Below are 22515 nucleotides of genomic sequence, written 5' to 3'. Positions count from 1 at the left end.
ATAAATTGTGATAAAAGACACAGCTCATCTGATGAGGAATTTATTATTTCCCCCCCTCCCTGTGAATAATTTTTGGTAAAACTGAAGAAAAATTCTAGTAGATTGAAGATCACCTCAAGAGGTAATGGGGCAAATTCATATAATTCCCTTGCACAGCTGAGGGTACAGGTTCATACTACCATGTAGCCCATCGATTGCCTAGCTACAGGGTGGTCCTGCTCTGTACTTGCCTCTTCCTACCCCCTCGATTGATTTGGCACTAGTCTGACCCAGCTGTTACAAAGGAGTTAACAGGCAGAAAACTGCCCTGCAGAAAGACATTAATTTTCTCCTGGTTTATTTCCTTCAGCTGCTTACAGCAGACTCTGATGAGTGCCAGTGTGAGAGAGAGGAAAAAGGAGTCTTCCTCTGGGGGTGCAGGTAGACCAACTTAGCTGTAACATGAAACTTTACCCTAACTCAGCTGTTTGCAGTTCTGCAGCTGTGGTTCCCTTCAGTTTCACCAGATCTATTATGTCTAAGTGGTTTAGGCTATTGAGCTATGAAAAACATTTGAAATTAAACTAGGTTTTAGGCTTTTCTGAAAAATCTTAAGAATTGTGATGCACGATGCTTGGATACAAGTCTGTCTTGCTAATACGGTGTGTTTTAGAAACTGCACAGCTATATGTTGTTCTTCAGATAAAGCATAGAGGACCTGAGGCTCCAATGTAAATATTGTTCATATGAGGAATGTCCAGGAAAACTTAGTTTTAACCTCTTTTTGGAGGAAGGCAGAGCTAGTCATCCTGCACCCTACAGTTATGGAGTGTGCCGTGAATGTTTCCTGGTCTGGGGAATTTGCCTATCATCTGCCATAGAGTGCTGCAGAAGGTACTCTGCCAGTACAGTTACAGAAGCCATGCAGTGTAGGACAGGGAAGTGGAGTTGTCATTTTAGACAGTAAAAAAAGCCATACCTTAGCTGGGTAGGACAATGCTTTTGTTACCTAGCTTTTATTAGTTTTCCATTTAGCAAGGTAACTTTAACAACTTTAGTTAGGTTGGATGCAAAAACTTACAGGCAAGTTTGGCAGAAATTATATTCTATACCATTGCAGTCCTGCCAACTTCTCTCATGATCTTTTCTTTCAAAAAGATATCTTCTTTCTATCTATGCAAGATAGAAAGTCCTGCAAGGACTATGAAATCTTGTGTAAGAGGGAAGAAAGTCATATTCTCTTCACTAACATCAGGTGTCTGCTTTTTCTGCAGGTGAACTGTGTGGTGATGCGAGGCTTCAATGAGGATGAACTGCTGGGCTTTGTGGATTTCACAAAGGATCTGCCCCTTGATGTGCGGTTCATAGAATACATGCCCTTTGATGGTAAGCAGTCCTGCTTTGAGATTCCTCGTGGCATGGAGCGTGCCTTTGATGTAGGTGAATCTGGTTGGTGGTTATTAACCCCGTGGGCTTGTCTGTGGAAGTTTTGGTGAGCTCTTTTGGGGAATTAAGAATTGTCTTAAGTTTTATGTTGTATCATTTACAGCTTATCTGTCTTCCCTGGACAAACTGGAGCAGGATTAATAGCAGGATTAGATGGGGCTGGGACACCTACAGGGAAAACTGAGATTTGTGGAGAATGTAAAGGTGGTTCTCTGCTAACTAAAAAAGTAAAATCCACAGTCTAAAGTTATGATGGTTTTGTTAATTCTAGGCAACAAATGGAACTTCAAGAAGATGGTGAGCTACAAAGAAATGCTTGATACAATTAAACAGCGATGGCCTGAATTGGAGAAATTGCCCTGTGAAACTTCCAGCACAGCCAAGGTAGGTAGGGTTAGGCAAAGAACATGTGAAATGTGCCCCCATTGTTTCCCTGTCCTAAATCCTCACATTCTCCCAAGTTCAGCACTTATATTTGACAAGCAAAGTAGAAAATAGTGTAGTAACTCTGGGATTTTTGGTCAAGCTGCCTGCATGTGGTTTGACTCTTATCAAGCACTGGTCATTGTCTTTACCTTTAGAAATACAATGTGTTTATTAGATGCCTTGATCAGATATGAAGAATGGCAGGCTTGTATCCTGTATTTACAGCTTTTCATCCTTTTGTCAGTCTATGACTGCTCATTAACAAGCCTGATGAAACAGTCTTTCAATGAAATAACAGTATTGCTTTAGAGTGCAGTGTCACATAGGGGATTTCTAGCCTACATGAATCTACAGCTCATGGCTGCCTGAGTAAGAACATGCCTACTGGCATCACCTGTCAGTTGATAACTTCAAGAGCAAACATTTAACAAGTTTGTGAATTTCCAGGAACAGGGCAGAATAGACTGGAACCCCTGGCAAAGCTGATTTTGCTTTATTTCTCTCGTGTGACCTTAGCACTGAACAAAATCTGTGTTAAAATGTCGTCTTGTTTTTGGGCAAGTGGAGCTTTTAAAATGAGGAGTCTATATTTGACTTTTTTTTTTCCCCCTCTGCAATTCTTTAGAGTTATAAGGTGCCACATTTCCAGGGACAAATCAGCTTTATCACCTCCATGTCGGAGCACTTCTGCGGATCCTGCAATCGGCTGAGGATAACAGCAGATGGGAACCTAAAGGTTGGCAGTGAAACATGATTCTCTTTGCTTTCATGCAGCGAAAGCAGTGTTGAAATTCTTCTCTTAAAAGTAGCCAGGATGTAAAGTAGGATAGAAAGACGCATAATTATTAGCAGCTAATTCCTGTTTATCTATCCTGTATGTATTCTTGTTCAAGCTTATTGGGCTGTTAGGGAGATGTTAGATCACCTTTTTTTGGTTTCTCTGTTTTGCTAACATAGTTAACTTCAGTTGTAAAACATGGTTGCAAGGCAAGTAAATATAAATATTTATTTTAATCTTTGATTCAAAATCATCTTAAACATGTGACAAGCAGACAATTTCCCATTAAAAAGGGATCCAAGCAGCTGTGAGGGCTTGGCTTCTGTGTTCCACAAGGATCCCGTCTTGTTTCACCAAACATCATCTTGCAACTCTTCTCCTTCAAGAGCAGCCTGTACATTTGCTCAACGGCTGTAGAAAAGGGAGGGATAACCATTTCCTGCCACGTTGAAACTGGCAGTTTCTGGGGGAAAATTAAAGTTTTCAATTAAGAATTGGCACTTACGCATTGTCACCTGATATTGACAACAGCTGTGCTGCTGTCTAATATGTCAGATGACCGAGGCAGCCTGAAGGCCCAATGAGCTTAGGTTACATAAACATCCCAGGCTGTCTCTATGTGTACATGAAGAGAGATAAAGAAAACAATCTCCATAAACATTGTCTTTCTTCAATAGGATAGGCCTCTTGAAAACTCTTTACTCTGAGGTTAGTACAAAATACTCGTAAAAGCCATTTAGTATCATAGAACCATTTAGACTGGCAAAGGCCTTTAAGATCATCAAGTCCAACCATTAACTGGCACTGCCAAGTCCACCACTAAACCATGTCCCTAAGCACCACATCTCCGCATCTTTTAAATACCTCCAGGGGTGGTGACTCAACCACTTCCCTGGGCAGCCTGTTCCAGTGCTTGACAACCCTTTTAGTGAAGAAATGTTTCCTAATATCCAATCTAAACCTCCCCTCATGCAACTTAAGGCTGTTTCCTTTTGTCCTATCGTTTCTTCAGAGACGAGACAGACACCCACCTTCAGGTAGCTGCAGAGAGTGATAAGGGCTCCTCTGAGCCTCCTCTTCTCCAGGCTAAACAACCCCAGTTCCCTCAGCTGCTCCTTATAAGACCTGTGCTCTAGACCCTTCAACTGCTTCGTTGCTGTATTATTATTTTATTATTTCTTACTTCTCCTTTTTTGTTTTCTTGGGTTGGCTGCAGGTGTGCCTTTTCGGGAATTCAGAAGTGTCCTTGAGAGATCACCTACGGTCAGGTGCCTCAGAGGAAGAGCTGGTTCAAATCATTGGAGCAGCAGTGGGCAGAAAAAAGAAACAGCATGCTGGTATGTTTGTTGTACCTGAGAAATAACAGCAGTGACTATGGAAAAAAAAAAAAAGTCCTGGTACTGCTGTGGGATGCATTGACTTGCAAGGAAAAAGAAAGAAGGAAAAGCTTCTTGAATGAAGCTGCATTAACTAAGGAAAGACTTTTCCCACCTGATAAGAGTATTGTCTGGTAAAAAGCTGGTAACATACCAGTCCTGTAGTTACTCCAAAATCTGAATGTCAGGTTTAAGTCTTCTAGCCTTCAGATTGTCTAAAAGTCTTTCTGACTGACTTTTGTCTTCAGAGATGCAAATACCACTGTTCACGATAACAACAGCAAAGTGTAAAGCTAAGCAAAAATCGATGGAGTTACACTGGATCCCTTTTTTCTTAAAATTAGTTTGCTGTAAAAGTACTCAAGCTAAATTGAGCTGTCAGTCCAAGTACTGCATTAACACATTTCTAGAAGTGACAAATCTCTTTTTAAGTATGCAGAAATTTGTAGCCGCTCATCTAGTGCTCTGCATAAGGTCATGACACAAGGTCCATGATGACGCAGTCGCATCCTCAGGCTTGTATTAGTCTTTTCTGACTTTATCTGAACCTAACTATATTTTTGTAATCTGGCTGCAGCTGGGAATGGTGACCCCTTGTACATGAACTGTCTTTATGATCATGGAATAGTCCTCCTTACATTTGGCCCTTTTGTTCTCTTGCAGATTCTGCCAGATTACAAACAATTGGTTTTGCCCTTTTTTCATGATGTGTAAAACAAATTTAAAGGAAGCGTTTAAATCTGAGCATAGACTAACTTGCAAAGTACATTGGTCTGCCCCAGATAAAACAGTGCCTTGTAAACAAAAGGGAAGGGGTGGAGGGATTGGTTTCTTATCTTTTAGACCATTCATTTCTGATTTGGGAGAGCTGGGAGGAGGGAGAAGAGTAGGTTTTTCCCTTCTAATAAAGGCATTTTGCCATCAGCAGCATTTACCTGACATTGTCTGTCTGTCTTCCAATTTGTGTTAATCCCAGTATTGTTCCTGGGGCCTTCTGTGAGTTGGACCTCTCTGAACTGGAATGCTGCTAACAGCTTATCCATAGAACTAGTATAGTTAAACGCTATTGTTAAGAAACAAGATAGTCCCAAATTGTTTAAATCCTGTAGCAGGTAGACTGTAATTCAGATTACAGAAAGCTTTCTGGGAAAGGGTTCTACAGTGTGATGGACCCACAGCAGCTGGCTGCTTGGAGACTGCGGCAGCTATGGTTTTAAATAATACCAAGCTTGATTTCCTCTCCTCCAGCTCCCTCGGTCTTTATTGAACTTTGGTTTTCCTAGTATGGAGGTTGCACTGTGAAGACCAGAAAACTAAATATATAAACCAGATGCATGACTTAAAACCTAAAAAGCTAGGATTTTTATGTGTTCCTTATTTTATTTCTAGGCATGTTTAATATTTCCCAGATGAAAAACCGGCCAATGATCCTGATTGGTGGGTGACAAATCAGTACGTAATAAACATACAATGGTTTTGTTTGGGTTTTTTTGTCTTTGGGGGAACAGAGTGGATTGGGCTTTTAAGTCTAACTTGTGTTTGGTTCTGGCTTAGGTTTAGTCAAAGAAATGGGTTTCTTAAAAGGCAGTTGTGGTTAACATGCAGAAGTGGAAGAGCAGGAAAGGTTTATATCCGTACCAAGCCTTATCCAGTCTTCTGATTCAGAGCACTGGTTTTACTTTCTCTAATTTTGAAAGTTCATCACACTTTCCAAAGGGATCACTAGCTTTCCTGCCTTATTTCCTATCTGCTTCCTTTGTACTTAAGGAGAATAATATAGTAACTTACAAGGCAGTTTGGAAAAGTTTTATAGAATTCACTACGTTGCCATTTAAATATAAAGGATGCAGGATGGACTGTTGTTATCCCTGGATTAAGTAGTTCAGCTTTGCTTATGATATATAGAGCCAGTAACCTGACAGAAATGCAAGCTTTCCCACCTCACTACTACTTCACTTCAGAATCTGAAACTAGGGGCTTCATTCTTTTGAAATGTCCTCTTACTGCTGCAAAGTCTCAGAATATAACCATGAAAACTGGAATGTCTGGTATCTGGTCAGTCTCGTGGACCAAAAACCTTGTTGTGTCTTTTGAAGATGGTTGCTAACTCTCCCTTCTGCTTGAAAGCAATGTGGCACTGCTGGGGTTCTCTTACTGATTTTTCACTTCTCCTTCAGTATGGTTTTACCTCCTCCATGCCTATGTTTCTCTGTTTTATAAGATAGCTATCTTCCCAAATAACTGCTCTTTTTATAAACCAAAACCCTAGTGCTTGTACTTCTATTGCCTTTATTGGGAAATAGGATCTTCAGCGGTCTTTTAACATAGTTGCTGTTTTCACTGGAATATTTTTCATGTGATGCCCCCCCCCTTTAAAGGGCTGTCATTTTCCATGTTGAGTTTTAAAGTGAACAGATTCAATGGTGCAAGATTGTCTCTCTCAGTTTGCTTTTGTCACTGCTGCAGTGTGTTTCAGGAAAAGGGGAAAGAGGAACCTTCATTTAAAGTGCCTATTGACTTGTTGCAAGAGGAAAACTTTTCTTTTTTTTTTTTTTTAAAGATGAAAAATACTCTATTAAACTCAACAGCTTGCTGGGACCTACATAGTTTTTCAAGATGCCTTTGAAAGAATCCCTACAAGCCAAAGTTAGCATTCATAGCAATGTTTGGATGTCTACAGATCAGCTTTACCCAATTTCCTTTTGAAAAGTGCTTTAACATTGTCTGACATGAATACAGTAAAAGCAGCGGCTTGTTCAGGTCCTCCCCCAACTGCTCCATGTCCCTTTCAGACTAACTGCTGGCAGTCACCGCATCAGTGGAGAGACTGGAGATGAGCGGAGAGTAGCCCACTGTGACACATGGGGAATCATTAGGCGATTTCCTAATTGTGTTTTGAATTACTTACAAACTTCAAATAATGCTGGCGTGCAAGCAGTCAGTAGGGGGGGGTGTGTGTGTGTATGGAATTGATTTAATGAAACTTAATGAATGCTGTGGAAATCACTAATTGGTTTTGCTAGTCCCAGTAAGCCAAACCTGGCTTTTTCCCTGCACTGCTGTTGTCTCCTCCTTTGCTATACGGTTTGTATCCTATTTCCCTTAATCAAAATATTCCTTTTGGCAGGGTGTTCCCCTCCTGAGTTCACTTCATTTATGGGAATTTCCTCCTTAATTTAAGTATCTCCTGCCTTCTTTCCCCCCTCCAAGATTTTGCTAGTTGGAAGCTAACACAATTAAAGTTCAGGTGCAGTAACAGAATGTAAGGAGATGCACTTTGTCAGATGGTTTCAGTTCTGTTATATGTAGTGCTGTAGAACACTTTTTTTTTTTGTAGGTGTATGAGCAATTTGAGTGAAGATAGAGATGACTAGGTACAACTTGAAGCAAATGTAGGTTGTTAGGGAGAGCAAAGGTGCTTTGCATGCACTACTATTTGTGGCTGTCATTCTACTTGAGCAAATGGTACTTCTCTGCTCTACTCCCATCCATGTGTGTTTACCCTGCGGAAGTAAGTACCTGTCTGCCTTTGCAGTCCGGCTTCTCCCGAAGACAAGACACTTTGCCAGGGTTTAGCTTCAGCTTTAAAGCTAGTCAAGGAATCTGGAAGAACAGCGTACTTTGAGTTCCTTAGATTTTTAAAAAGGAATATTCAGGTTAGGCCCCATTGTATAAAGAGAGAGGGAAAGAAGGAATAAGCACAGCTTTCTGTGCTCTTCTATAACAGAGTAATGCTGCACTCAAAATATTTATGTCCATTTAATCCCATTCCTCTGAGGGGAAACATATTACCACTAAACTTGGAGGAATCTTAATTTTATTGGATAGGCCATCAGCTGTAGATCAAAAAGGGCCTTTGAATTCAGATTATTGCAGTGATTTAAAAAAAATAATTCATGAAATCTATGGTTGATTTCAGCTTTAGTGATGGGCACTTTCAGATCAATGTTTGGAGCGTAGTCTGGATGAAAAAGGTGCTAAGTGCATCAAGGAAGAGATTGGTTTGTCCACACTGTGTCTGTTATTGTCATGTGGACAGTTCAAGGTAACAGCTGTAGGTCTGGACAGCAGAGGTAGCTCAGCAAGGTGCAGAGGGGTCAGGAAGCTGCTTTGATTCACCTGTGGGCAGTCTGAAAACTGCCCATGAGTAAGGGAGGCCCTGAATATCAGAGCTACCAAAGGAGGTTATTGAGCAAAACCTAATTCCAAGTTTCTCAGAGAAGAGAGCAGGAGTTCCAGCAAAAGAAAGAGAAACATGCTTATCAATGAGGCTATTAAACTAGGGCTTAGCCACTTACCTCTATACTGCTTTCTCTCTACTTACAAAACACATCACTCCTTTTATGTGAAAAAGACTCCTTCTGTCTTGACACTTGGCATTTAGCCCTCTGCAAATGCCAAAACCAAGGGATTAAATGGTGAAAAGGGGCAAGAGGGCTTACTACCTCTCTGCCAGCTGGGAGCTCTGCCAGCTCGACTTGGAACGTACTTCTGAGTAGATTTAAAAATCTGTCAGTGAGGGGATCATGGATTTTCCAGTGCTTAAACTTCAGCTGTCATTAACGTGGTAAGAGCTGGCAGTAGTAAGTGAGGTTCCCATCACAGAGCCATTCTCTGAGCTTGTAGACAGTGCAGTTGCAGATGCAGTGCTTCTGCTCCCTGCTGTCTTCGCTCTTCCCTGAAGAAAGGGATGAAAGCAGGAAGTACAGCCACCTGTGCTGGGAGGAAGGTGTTTGGAAAGGCTTTTGAAAGGCTGGTGCTGGTACAACCTCAAATGGATGCTGAGATGCTGTGACTTCAGAACTGATGTTCCTAAAAACTTTCTTGGCTGCTGTTTCTCATTAAGTGTTGATACTTTTTGAAAGCAAGTTGTTTTTTTCTTGTCAGGGACCTTGAAATAAGTGCTTTGAGTCTTGGGGTTTGTAATAGCAAACCAGTAAATGCAGGGAACTGATGAGGGAGAAGAGAAGGAGCTTGAGGAGAAAAGTGGATGTTTGCAGGCTTACTGAGGTTTTTGCAATACAGAAAAATCCCAAGCTGTGCTCTGACAGGGATCTCAGCTACTGCAGACTTAGCTTAACTTTCCAGTTAGTAAGATGTATTCTCATGTTACTTTTATTTTTTTTTTCCCCAGAGCCTGCATTGATGTCATTCCCACTATGCCAAGATGCCCTACAGAATCCCCCAAATTCAAAACAGTGGGGCCACACATTTAGCCATTGGCTAACTTTGAGAGCAAGTTTACCCAAACAAATGGGAAAAGCACTAACAAACAATAAGCTTACAGGACAACTTTTCCTGCCAGGATCTCATCCAGAGCAACAGTGGCACATAACGACAGGAATTCTACAAACCCAGCTCAGAGGCTGCTGTGTCTTCCAGAAGCACCCAAGCTCCACATCTGACACAAAGTGCCTTGAGGCTTCTCCTGTTGGCCAACTTTCTGTGGCCTGTCAGTCCGAAGAGGCAAGTCCAGAATCTGAATTCTGTACCAGGGATTCAGGATCTCACACCAAGGTACCTTGTGCCTCTGACAACTTGACTCACACCGATGAGGAAGGACGGGCCACAATGGTTAATGTTGGAGGGAAGCCAGATTCGAGAAGAAGTGCTGTTGCTGCTGCTGTGGTCCGCCTGGGTGAGAAGGCATTTGGGATGGTGAGGCAGAACCAGGTGAAGAAAGGGGATGTGCTGGCAGTAGCCCAGATTGCAGGAATTCAGGGAGCCAAGCTAACCAGCCAGTTGATCCCGTTGTGTCACAACATCCCCCTCAACCATGTTGAGGTGTCTCTGAGCCTGGATGAGACCAGATATGCAGTGGTGATTCGCAGTTCCTGTCAGACCTGGGGGAGGACAGGCGTGGAGATGGAAGCTCTAACAGCTGCCAGCCTGGCTGCCCTGACTGTGTATGACATGTGCAAAGCAGTTACTCATGACATTGTGATCGAAGAGGTGAAGTTGCTTAGTAAGACAGGTGGGCAGAGGGGAGACTTCTCAAGGGTCTAGATCATATCCAGACCCCGCCAGCCCTTTAGGTGACCACTGCTCATGTTCAGCCTCTTCTAGAATGACTTTTGCTCAGCTGGTAGGCTTGGAGATCTCAGCAGGTGTACCATACAACTCTATACCCCCAGCTTTGCCTTACCACATCAACTTACTGCTGGGTGAACAGTGGAGCCACTTATCCCTGTTGATAACCATGTGTGTTTTTTAGAGGACAGCCTTCTCCACTCTGTCAATACCTTTATTTCAGTGTCCTCACCTTAAGAGATGATTTTTTTTTTCTTCTTGCTGTGAAATAGCTGCTGTCATCACACCATGCAACTGTGAGCTCTGGAAATGAAGCAAGTGCTGAAAGTGCTGTTATTTGGCAACTGTTTTTAACTCAAGGATTAAGATTTCAGAATTGTGCCTGTCCATCTGTCCCCCTGACCTCCTTAGTTGGATTTGAGAAGGTGACAGTGAGATCACCACAGTTTGGGAACCTTACAATACAGCAGAGATTATAACTGGAACAGCCAAGTCAGAGGGGCAGCTCCCACCCCTTTGCATTGCCACTGCTTCCCTTGCTTGCAAGTGGGAAATAGTCACGCATCAGCTTCAAAAGAAAAAAAATGGCAACTGCCCCATTCTCTGCCTTGAGTGCTCTGTAAAGCATGATGTAGAAACAGAGGAATTCGGGGTTTGGAAGAATTATTTTGCTGATCTGAAAGATACCTTTTACAGCGTTAGAAGCATGTTCCAGCATTTTGACCTTAGCACTCAAATAGGTTGAGGCCTTGTGTCTGCATGCTTAAAAGCTCAATTATGGCATGCACAGAGGTAAGTGTCAGCTCTCCCTGACCATAGAAATAGATGTGACACCAAACCCCAGAAGACTCTCAAGTTTTTAATCCTACAGTGCAGCTCCCTGTAACCAGCAACCTGCATAGTCCTGACACATAAAACAAACGTTAAGGCTAGTAGCCATTTGGAAGAGTGAGGTAGTTGCTGTGGCCTCAGCCATAGGGTTTTCCTGCGTGTTTCTCTAATTTGCTTTCATGAAGTCTTCTGGTCTCACAGCACTTAAGTGTCTCCATAAACTTACCAGTGGCCACTGTCATGTAGCATTAAATAGCTCTGATAATTGACTATCCTAGATAAGAAATTACTCAACCTTGTTGCTAATACTGATGGATCCTTTTCTAATGTTAATTTAAATGCTGTAAACAGGGTGTTTTCAACTTTGGTTTACTTGTTTTCTAGTGCTTACGCCTAATGTGAAGTTGCATATGATTCAGGGTGCTCCCTTTCCATACGCACAGAGAACCGAAGACAGCTCTAGTAACATCAAAGAGGCTACTGAAAAAGCATTTTAAACTTTACAAGTAGCTGCATCTCATGAAATAAGGTTAAATTACTGTAAGCATCAGTAAAGCACACACCACACTGTCACGCACATCCTGCTTATTTAAAGTAAGCACAGGTCTGAGATGAGGAAGCAATAGGTTTTACTACACATCCTTTATGAGTCTTATACACTAGCTACCACAGCAGGCACTTTTTCCATTGCAGGTGAATTAATTTGATTCTTTATTCATTGTCACTGAGAGAAAGGCACATCCAGTGACACACATAGCAGCTACAGCTGAAAGTGGAAGGAGTCTGGAAAGCTTGGTGCCCAAACTCCATAAACATCTGTACACCTACATTGAGTGTTAATAGTCCCCATTCCCTTGATATCATTGATCTAACTTAATAGCAGGGGCACTCCCACTCCTTCCTAGGAGCGTACCCAGCACTACCCTACTGAGCACCAACAATCCCCTGACCCTGCAAAGAGACCGTGTTCATCTGTGGAGCTGCTGTGCCCATAGCGCAAAAGTTTCCCTTGCTCTGTGTGGAAACAGGTTGACAGGAAAAGGAAGCTCGTGTGGCACCCCTGCTAAGTTAACCGATTTACACAAGCACTTAACTGCCCCCACTATGCACAACATACCCTGCCCTCCTGGCCTTCACCCAAGGCTTTAGCTAGTTTTTAAAACTAAAAGGAAACTAGATATACTCAGCAGTAATAAAACAATGCTTTGGGGCATATGATTCTTTGGCTTCTGAGAAGTTTGCCATCATGCTGTAAAGCTCACACAAAGGATTCAAGACCATACAAGGGACTACAAGAGCACGTGCACAACTGCCACGCACATCTGACTACTTGTGCACATTTCACTACTTTCTTGGGTTGAGAGTGGCTGGAAGCTTTGGGCAAGCAGACTTTGGTGCCATTTTATGCTCATGTTACATTATCCAGTCTTGAAACTATGCACATTTATAGATAATGAACCAAGCATGAGTCAACAGAACATTTTGCAAGAGAAATGAGCTGATAGCACTGTATGTTTCAGTGGTGCTGGGTGGGCAATGATATAATATATGCTGATGAAGTGACTGCTTTTTGGAGGCTTGCTTTTTTTTTGTCCACTGCAATTTTAATAAATACTAGTTGTAACCCAGTATGTTTCACATTACTTCAAATACCCGTTTTATTAATTCAAAGGAACACCTATGTTTTAATCCATGAGGTTCTATGAATAGTTAACACAGGACAAGCAACAAGACAGACTTCATAAGTCGCAATGATTAGTCAGCAATTAGCAAGGGATCAGTCACAATAAATAATAGATTCTTTATAGTAAGAAGTTATTTTTTTTGTTGAGTGAAACTCATCTGGCTGTTCTTAAACTGAGTAATCCTGTAGGCTTAGCATCATCATTTATCATCTCTCATTGTTATCCCAGCTTCTCCCACATGCCTGTTCCAAGTCAGAGGCTGTGTGTAACAGCGCTGCTTTGCGTGGCAGAGTAACATAAGGAACTGGTGCCTCCAGAGCTCTGCCGCTTAGGCTGAGTGACTGTGCATTGAAACTGGGTCCGGGGAAGTGCCTGTACAGAAGCCCATCCCTCCCAAATCATGAAAAAAGTCTAAGGGAAGTTCCCCTTCGGATCCACCTGAGCTTCCAGGAAAGCTCTCGCCTCTTTTGCTATGGAGAAGGCCTGTTCCTACCTGAGGAAGTATAGCTGGTTGAGCTGTTCACTGTAATCTGCCGCCCCACAGGAAGCCAAGGGCCCCGTGCCGGGGCAGAGACAGGAGCTGTACTGCCAGAGGCTCTCTCTGTCTCCTCTCCAGGTATGGCCTCCAAACACTGCTGGGTCCTGGGACGCAGGCACAAAGCTTTACATCCTTTTTCGACGAGTCACTTCCTAATTTGAAGCTAGGTTTTTGATTTAACCAAAAGAAACAGTGCAAAGCACAGAGTCCACCACCTCATTCTCCTGAAGGATGCCCTAGGAGCACAAGTTGCACTTCTAATGCTGCGTGTGCCCGACACGACACAAATGCAAACATTGCAGATGATGGCAGCCCTCGCAACAGAGGTGCAGTGTAGCTTTTCCCTGCTGGAAACTCTCACTTGTCCCAGCTGATGTCCCATTTGTGTGTTATTGTCTGTTCACTGCTAACCCAGCCTACTTCTTTTTGTGGCAGCTTGGCCTGTCTTTCCGTCACAGCCATGTCCTGAGGCCAGTTACCCCACGCTCAGGCTGCCCAGGAAAAAATTGGATGGGGCATACAAAGGAGAAGCCAGCAGAAATTAGTCACTAAATCTATGTCAGAGAGCAGTGCTTTCGGAAAGTGCTGGAGAAAGAGAAGTGGGGAATAGAGGGAAGATGTGACTTGAAATACTTTAGGAAGGGACCTCTTCTTCAGAATAGGAACCACTCAATACCAGACTCTAAAAGCAACAACAGCTGAGCACTAAAAAGAGGAATGAATTTTTTAGCTATTCTAAGCCACCGGTGACCTGCAGTAATTCTCCTTAAGTCGCTGGCGTTACTCAGCTTTACATGGGATTTGACTGAACAGAATCTGGCCCTTTGTCCCACCCCGTCCTTAGCCCGTCGCTAGTTTGAAGCTCCTCCTGGCTGGCTCAGCAGCAGTTCTGCAGGCATGTAACAGCTTAAAAACGGCTGTAACAGCGTGTGTGCTTTGGCCAGGACACAGGACTCCTAATTAGTTAAATGGAAACACAGTTTGCTTCTCTCCACTGACTAGAGCCTTGCTCCAAGAGAAGCTTAGCGTTACAGGGAACCTAAAAACAGTCAGACGAGTCACTGGTTGCAGTGGGCTGAGTAGGCTTTCACTTTTTTTTGAAAGTTCAGGTTAAAGCCTCAACTTAGGTCTCAAGAGCCAGAGGATCCGAGGGGCACTGCAAAGCCATGAGGATGGCAGGCAAACCCCCAACACGTCTGGGACGCTCCCCGGAAAGGTGCAGGGTGGAGCAGCCGAATTCTTTTTTGCAGGCTGGGCCTGAAGGGCTTTGGGTGAGCTCAGCGCACCCTGTCGTATGAACAGGTTCTTGTTTTGGTCACAACGAGCTTATACAGCGGCAGCTGAGACACAAATCCAGCTATCTCTACTTTCCTCTGTCCCTCCACGCTGCCAGTGCTGCGTTTAGAAAGCTTTCAGTTTAGCATCTCTATTTTTGTACTTACCCTGTTTGCTCCTCTGAGGAGCGAAGGGTACTCAACATAACAGTGGTGAGCAGCCGAGTGCAAGTTTACCCGAAGGGCCAGATGCCCCGAGACGCTGCTGAGCCTTGCACTGAGCAGACCTGTGCAACAAACTGGGCATTGCTTAGCTTCAGGTTCACAGCCCGACTGCAACAGCATGGCCATGGCCATCAGGCAAGCTGCCTAGTGTCCATGGCTCTCCAAGGTGCCATCCACACAACGCTTGCTCCATGGAGCAAAGCTTCACACTTCATTATTGCTTAAGGGTTACTTCCAGGAGAACCCCAAATTAGCAGCAGTATTATAGAAACAATTGCTTCATCACTCCATCAACAGGAAGGGCAGAGAGCTTATCCTCAAATTCTGGAGACCCTGCTCAAAACCAGAAACTCTAAGGACTACTAAACTGATCCTGCATGGATTTAGTCTTAAATATAACAGAAACACTCTCTTCTATACTCATGATAACTTCCAGGGTGCAGCGCTGAAAGGATGCAATGCCAGCAAAAGCAAAATTTGTAGTTGCAATGTCAAGGGCAGCTTGGCTGCGGTGTGACAGGAGTGACAGGAGGCATGGAAGAGGAGGAGACAGCAGGAGGGTCGGGCAACTGTAAAGTTGTGTTAATATTATGCTTGGAAAATAAGACATGGCATCAGATACACAGCCACTCCATTAGTAGTGCCCTAGGCTGACTTCCAGCTGCTGCACGTTGTGGCAAAGCTCCATCAACATCAGCGGAGGTGTGCAGCGTCACACCAGGCAGAGACCTGGCGGGTACCATCTGCTGCTGTGGGCCTGGGCAAGAGGGGTTTCAGCTGCACAGCTCTGACCTGCCATTACTGCCACTTTCCAAGGCCTTAACGAACTCCCTTTTCATTAATGGGGTCATTTCGGCACTCGAGCCTCCCCACGCACAGAGTTCCAGCGGGGCTGGGATCGCTGCTGTCTCGAGGCAGCGCTGGAGCTGCATCCTCCCTCCCATACCCTCCCCTCCCATCCCACCGCCTCCCCAGCTGCCACCCACAGACTCCACATTTTGGAGAGCTGCGCTTCCCCACCCTGGGCCTGACGCTGAATGGAAATGTTTTAGCTCTGTGTGGCTCATTTGGCTTCTGCACATCAATTCCTGGGGCCATCCTCAGCCCAGATCCAAGAAATGAGCTGAACTGAGGGAAGGGAATAATTTCTGCTGCCCCTGAAGCCTCATCTCTCCTATTGTAGCTGGCAGCTTGAAAGGCTCCGTCCTGCCAAGACTGAATCTTAATTGGGATCAGTGGAAAAGACAAGCTGCTGCCAGGGCCGCCCTGATCCTGGGCTTACAGAGAACATGGGCAGAGCTTGCCTGGCCCCACAGGAGAGGGCCTTCACTAAGGTTTACAAGAAATAAAATTCCCTCCAGACCTGTGGTATCAGTGGAAGAAGCAGGAGGAGAGGAGATGGCTTAGCCAGGTAGTTTGCAGAGGGGGAGCAGGCAGAACCACACCATGTGGAAAATCCGCCCCCTCACAGCCCGAAGGGAAGGCACCAGCAAGGCCCAGGGGCAGCTGGCCATCCCCAGGCCCTGCCGTGCATCCAAACACTACAACCAGCCCTTGAACAAACACACAAAACTATCACAGTCTTGCCCAGAAATGCTCCTGCTTAGACATATAGGGAAAAGGACAGGGTAAGCTTACGAGAGAAAGGCCAGACAAAACCTCCTCAAGAATCCCATCCACATGTGCCACGAGGGTGCGACATGATGCTTTTTCCAAGCCACAGACATCGATTTCAAGCCTGCTTGCTACAAAGACCATTGCCAGAGCTCACTCACCTCTGCAATTAGGCACAGCCTAGCCACCCCTTTGGCTTTGAGGAGGCACCCAGAAGCGCTACTCCCAAGTCCTAATGCACCCAAGATGGGCGCACCTTAACTAATGTCCTTATCAGCACAACAACCTGTCATCTCAGCCACTATCATGCCCCAGCGGCAGCAGAGACGTGCAGCGGGAGCTAAGCGAGTAGCCAGGAGTCTGGGTGATTTTGATGCTATTTGTTCCATCCTGTAGATTTAGGTGCATCTCTGAAGCCCCTACATCAGAGGATGGCCACCATAGTAAGGTAGTTTTTTTCAGACCAGGAGCTTTAGAAAGAACTTGCCTTGCTCACTCAGGGGACCAGGGTTGCCAGCAGCTTATGCAGCAGATGCCATGCAGGCATCAGAGCTGCTGGACCTCAGCAGCAAAAACGGGCTCTTACTCTGGTAAAATGGCTTTAATGGGATTTTCCAGCCAGCAAACATGCTTTGACAGACACACCCAGGACATTCAGCCGTAAGCAACACAACTGCGTGCAGAAGGCTCTTGGCCAGCCGGACTAGGAGGGGTATTTAAACACAAGTTTCTTGCATTCATCTTTATAGGCTGCTATATCACCCCGACTCGCTGAGGATGTCTCAGAGCACATCCCTCTGGGATGCAGCAAAGGCATAGCCAGTAACACTCAGTCCATGGCCGGTAAACCATAGCTTTTGCAATCCTACTCCAGAGAACTCTAGCTGAACCCCAGCAGCTGGAGGGGTTTTCATTTCCACTTCTCCAAGGCTGGTATTTCAAGGTGTTTTTACTTCTTTTTAATCAATGCACATGGCCAGCTCCAGAGGGGGCTGAAGGAGGGGAGGGAGGCGGTGCAGCCACTGTATCTGTACAAAGTAGTTCCACATGCAAGCAAAACGGGGCTCAACTCACTTGGTGCGTGTTTTGCCATGCGGTTACAGGCCATCATTCCACCTCCACAAAGCTGTTGTTTATTTACTTAAAGACTTGCATTCCCTGGAAAAAGATGCCCCAAGATAGCACTGTGTTTCTAAAATTAAACCCAGCTGGCTGGAGTGGGGAGCAAGCAAGCTCCCACCAGCAGCAGGAACAGGACTCCCTGTGGTGTCCCGGACTCTCCCAGCCTCACCAAGCTTGCAGGAGAGCCTGGCAAAATGCCTCCTGTGTCCTCAGCCAAGAGGGAGGCAGCTCTCCAGGAAGCCAGGCTCAGACCAAGCACCCTACCCAAAACCAGGAGGGCCGCTGCTTCCTATGACACGGGATGAGGGTTTAATAGCAGTCATTGCCCTTCCTTCCCCAGCTGCCCTGGGAAAGCCCTTGCCCCGCTGCAGGAGAGTGGACATCCCACCAGGCATCTGATACATGTTTGAGTGCGCCCAGAAGTTCTTTAGCATAGTTTGTGGGGAGAGGCAGCATTCCTGAGCCCCACTCCGATCTAACCTAGCCAAGATTTTCTTCCAGTTCCTGCATCACTGGTAGCTCCCTCCTTGCAGCAAAGCTCATCTAGCCCTCACTGTTGTAACCTAAGCTAAGAAACCTGTTTTCACGAAAACCATTTATAGAAGCGAAGGGGGAAACCCAAGTGTTCCTCCAACCTCACATGGCACCAGCAAGAATTTCCCCCCCCCCGGCATGCTCTTGGCACCTGTTCCCCTGCCCGACACACGTGCACAGGGGCTGCCTCTACGTCAGCGAGTAGCTCAGCTCAGAAATGAGTGCATCAGCTCATCCAAGCAGCTGGTGCCGGAGCTGCTGCTCAGGGGTTTTACGTAGGCCTAGATTTAGCCTCATCCCTCAGACAAAATGTCTCCACACATGTATGGCTGAAGCTCTCCAAAGGACCTGTTGGACACTGGTGGAGCCCCCCCTTGTGCCCATCAGGACTGGGAGCACCTTGGAGACGCTTGGGAAGAAAAGCTCCCAGGAATGGTGGAGGTGGCTCCATGAGGGCCATGGGGAGCATGGTGGGGTTCAGCCCCAAACGTCGCTGCTCTGCACCAGAAGGCTCATGCGGGCATGGGACAAGGAAAGATGACAAAGAAGCGTGAACCAGACCCAGAACCAGCAGTGGAAGAAACGGGGATGGCCGAGCGGTGGGGATAACAGTGAAAATGCTGGCAAGGTTGGGGGTGTCTGTGCAACTGCTGCCCCCAGGCACGTGTGCCAGCTCCCCTGTGGCCCGTGCCCTGTGCTCAGGACAGGCCCGAGCTGCTGCTCCCCCAGCTACGAGCAAAGAGGCAGTCCCTGGCATCCCAGTAAGCTTGTTGCAACCAAGGCAGGAAGAGGACAGTCCCACCACTGCAGGCCTGGACTATGATGCAGGAGGACCTGACCACAGGGATGCGGGCCAGGCCAACATGTCATGCTTGGTAAGTCACTCAGATTACTGTTTGCAGATGGGGACACTAATCTGTCATTCCTGTTGTTCTGTGCGCTTGGCAGCGAGTGCCTGGAGACAGATTTGCAAGCCTGAGCGTTCCTCACATCTGATGCGCATCCGGAGAAGGTAATGTTTGTCACCAGATTGACAAGGTTGTTTTTAGCAGATGTGGCTTTTGTCCCTTGATTTCTCCTAACTGTTGGGTGAAGATTTCACCTCCCTCCCAAGGAAAAACCTCCACATGCATTGGTGACAGCTCAGATCCTGTTGTAACAACTGCAAGAAGCGCAGCCGTTCAGGGATAGCAAGGGTCATTACAGAGCTGAGGGAAAGGGCCAGCAGGAGTAAGAAGGGAAGAGAGCTGGCCACCACTCCCATGAGAAGCTCTCAGGAAAGAGCCTGCCCCTCATCAGAGCTCAGCTATTTCTGTGATTATGTCCATTTGCCCATAATTATACTGGTTCTGCTCTGCACAGCACTAAGTCAGGTCTACTGATCCCTGTCCAAACTCCTGCTGCCTTCCTGTTTGGATTAGGATGCCAGCCGGGGTTAAAAATTAGAGTGCAAGATTGCTTCAATATCCAATTTATCCCTTTCCTCCCTCCATCCCGCTTAGGGATGTGCTGGTCAGCAGCCCCCTGGGAGAGGATTAATCAGGAACAGAGAGAGAACTGGCAGCTGCCTGACAAGGACAAGATCGCGGCTATGGGACAAGCTGCAATTTGGAGTCTTTTTTTTTGACCCTGGTGCAAGTCCAAGACATGCTTGCTGATGCATCCCAGCACTGACACCCCAGGACCTGGCATGAGATCGGCATCCCCAAGGCCACAGCTAGCTCTGGTCCCGATGTCATATTGCCTCAGTGCTGGAGCCACTTCTGTGGTGAAAGGCCGCCCGTACCCATGACTCCAGAGGCAGCTTCAGCTCTCCAGCTGCAGAAGGGGCCTCCTCTCTGCTTAGGGAGAAGCTTTCATTTCAGGGACCAGAACAATTTCTTATCTCTTGAATCCAGTGACCACCTAACCTTCTTGGGGAAAAAAAGTAATAAATCCATCTTTGTTCTTGTACATCATTACCACAACGCTACAGCCAAATAAAAAATAGCTTCAGCTTTAAGTGGATGGACATTAATTTTCCTCCTATTTTCTTTGCTTCCTTTTGTGGGCAACGGAGCACACAAAAGTTTTTGATCTTTTTTTCCTTCCTGACCCACCGTCCACAGGCCACCTTCTGATACCTTTACAGACCACTGGCTTTCCAGAAACCACAAATTGCAAAACACTGGCAGATGACTATAATCAGAGCGTGAGCTGTGGGTTCACCACAGGCAAGTACTTGGGTAGGCTCTTATGGGGTGTCCAAGCCAATTCTTACAATACTCCTGATATTTTAGAGGATGATAAAACAGGAGCTTTGCTCCTGCAGATCCACTGGCAAGGCAGATCCTTTACTTACAAACAGAAAAATAGCAAGTATCCCTATTTCTGAGGTCCTTCAGGCACAAGACCCTATTATCTCAAGAAGTCTGACAATCACAGTTCCCCCCCAATCTTTTAAAACCTCTGCAAGGAACACAGAGAAGGGAGCCCTCCTCCCTACAGGGACAGGCAGCAACATCTCATAGTTCACAACGTACTCACCTCCCTGTCCATCCCACAGGGAGGGGTGTCCAGGGCTAATGCACACCCCGCTCCCCAGATCCCTGCAGCCTCTGCAGGATTTCTTGTGCTTTCCCTGGTTAGCAGCTGCCCCAGTAGCTGATGGAACTGCTCTGAATAATCATTTCCATTGTATCTCTATGAAAGGAGAGGACTGCAAAGGTCTTGCTATAACACAACAGACCAAACCACTATTGGTCATAGACATTTCAGCCAGATAAAAGCTTTCTTCCACATCTCACACTGTGCAATAAATGATTAAGTCTTTTTCCCCATTCCCCCTTCCTTCCTCCCCCCATTTTCTGGTTGTTACTTTTTTTAGCTAATGTAATTAGAGACATGTTGTCCTTTCATGAGCCCTGTAAGAAATTGGCTCAATACCACTATTCCCCACATCTAAAGCAAGGTGGGCAATGAACACTTCCTGGTTTCCCACATTAATTTAATCACAGCATTTCAGACCCATCTGGACCCCCAGGGTTCAATTCTGTCATGGTAGGAAAGATGCAGCAGCTCTCCCAAGGCAAGCCTCCAGCTCTCTGCAAACCCTCCAGCTCACACAAAGATTCTCCAAGACCAAGCAGGAAGAAGTGTTGGCTTGGAAGGAGAGAGACAGCAGCACAATTAATTGCTTATTTTAAATTCCAACATTTAAAAAGGAAGAAAACAGAAAAAAAGAGAAGGAAGTCTACAGATATGAGTGGCTACCTGACATGGTATCTCCAAGAAGAGACTGGTCTGTTGCACGTACAAATGAGGGTATATGCCATCAAATGATTCCTATTTACCCAAGCATCTTTGGTAAAGAGACGTAACGGCAGCCCTGGTCAAGAGAGCTGGCAACAGCTCACGTGAAGGAGCAACTGCAGAGGCTGGGGATGGGACCAGACATTAAGGTGCTCCGTTCCCCCAAGCAGGCCAGGTGCTAGGGGATGCCTGGCCCCCCTATCCTTGCCCCAGGTGACCACATGCAGTGGGAAACCCCAGGAACCTTCCCATCCCACAACTGGTTTCCTTAGCCTGTGCACTGGGAGCTGCAGGCAGCTCCCACTCCCACCTGCAGCCCAGAGGTCCCCATCTCACTCCCAGCCAGCAGCCAGCCCAGCTGCAGAGGCAGTAAATGATCTGGAACTCCTCAATACTTTCATGACATTTTTCATGCTTTGATGATGGCTGGAAAGTTTTGGGGTTTTTTTCAGCCAGGCGACTCCTTCTCATTAATTAAGCATAGGAAGGAAGAGAAGAGCTCAGCTTTGGAAGAAGGCAAATACTTGTCCCTAAAATGCAAAAGTTAACCCTTTGGAAGAATGTTAGTTGCATTTCCTTTCAAAGACACCTTTTTTTTTAATTATTTTTAAAACAGCAGAAACATACCTCTTCAGGAAACAAGATTAAAACCAGGTACCCCAAAGTGACACCTACTACAGTTTATTTCTCCTCTGCTTCATTCCCTCCCCAAGGCACACGTGAGCAAAGCATTTTGCTTTCTTAATGCATCTTTACATCACTATCTTATATGAAAATTCAGTCTGCCAGGCCGGCGCTCATACAGAACAGCAGCCCTCCAAAAATGGATAAAAAGCAACATTTTAGCAGAGTTACATGGCTCCACAAGCAGCATCAACCTCATTTTCCTTAAGCAATCTGTGCTGAGCCAGGGGTAGAGGGCTGGAGGGGGGGTTAGGGAGAGGACTGGAAGGGAGGGGAAAAAAAAAACCCAAAACAAAAAACAAGGAAAAGAGCACCATACCTCCTGATGAGAGGCTGACTAAAGTAGAGATAAACAGCAACTATGTCTCAGAGAAAATAGTAAGAAGTCCATTAGCTACAGAAACATGAAACAAACAAAATCTAGCACAACAATATAGAAAACCAAAGTTTTGGGCTTTGGAAGAAAAAAAAAAAAAAAGTCTTTAATTATTTTGTTTCCTAGCAGTAGAAATCTGTTCCCAAAGGGCCAAGCAGATTTCTCCCAGAGAGCTCTATTTCTGCTATGGCGGAGATAAAAGTCATCTTTGTTTAAACAGAAGTCAAAGGTTAAAGAAAGGGAAAACCAATGAATAACAATGGATCCTTCCCAGCAAGAGCAAAGAGCTCCTAACACCAGCTTTGC

General features: G+C 45.5%; 1 protein-coding gene across 4 annotated transcripts in view; it reads left to right on the top strand.

Annotated features, from left to right (window-relative positions):
• The window catches only part of MOCS1 (molybdenum cofactor synthesis 1), a 31056-nt gene extending 18562 nt beyond the window's left edge, over window positions 1–12494 (top strand). For 2 of the 4 annotated variants that reach the window (XM_075749025.1, XM_075749027.1), the window contains exons 6-11: window positions 1254–1365; window positions 1697–1809; window positions 2477–2587; window positions 3846–3966; window positions 5395–5442; window positions 9140–12494. In XM_075749025.1, the coding sequence (XP_075605140.1) occupies window positions 1254–1365; window positions 1697–1809; window positions 2477–2587; window positions 3846–3966; window positions 5395–5442; window positions 9140–10011 (1377 nt within the window). In that variant the 3' untranslated portion in view covers window positions 10012–12494. Of the gene's footprint in view, window positions 1–1253; window positions 1366–1696; window positions 1810–2476; window positions 2588–3845; window positions 3967–5394; window positions 5458–9139 lie in introns of all 4 variants that reach the window. The other 2 variants (XM_075749028.1, XM_075749026.1) reach the window with 2 other exon arrangements.
• The last annotated feature ends 10021 nt before the right edge of the window (window positions 12495–22515 follow it).

Source organism: Balearica regulorum, chromosome 3, assembly GCF_011004875.1.
Source record: "Balearica regulorum gibbericeps isolate bBalReg1 chromosome 3, bBalReg1.pri, whole genome shotgun sequence".
Taxonomy (NCBI): Eukaryota; Metazoa; Chordata; class Aves; order Gruiformes; family Gruidae; genus Balearica; species Balearica regulorum.
This window is presented reverse-complemented; position numbering and strand designations above follow the sequence as displayed.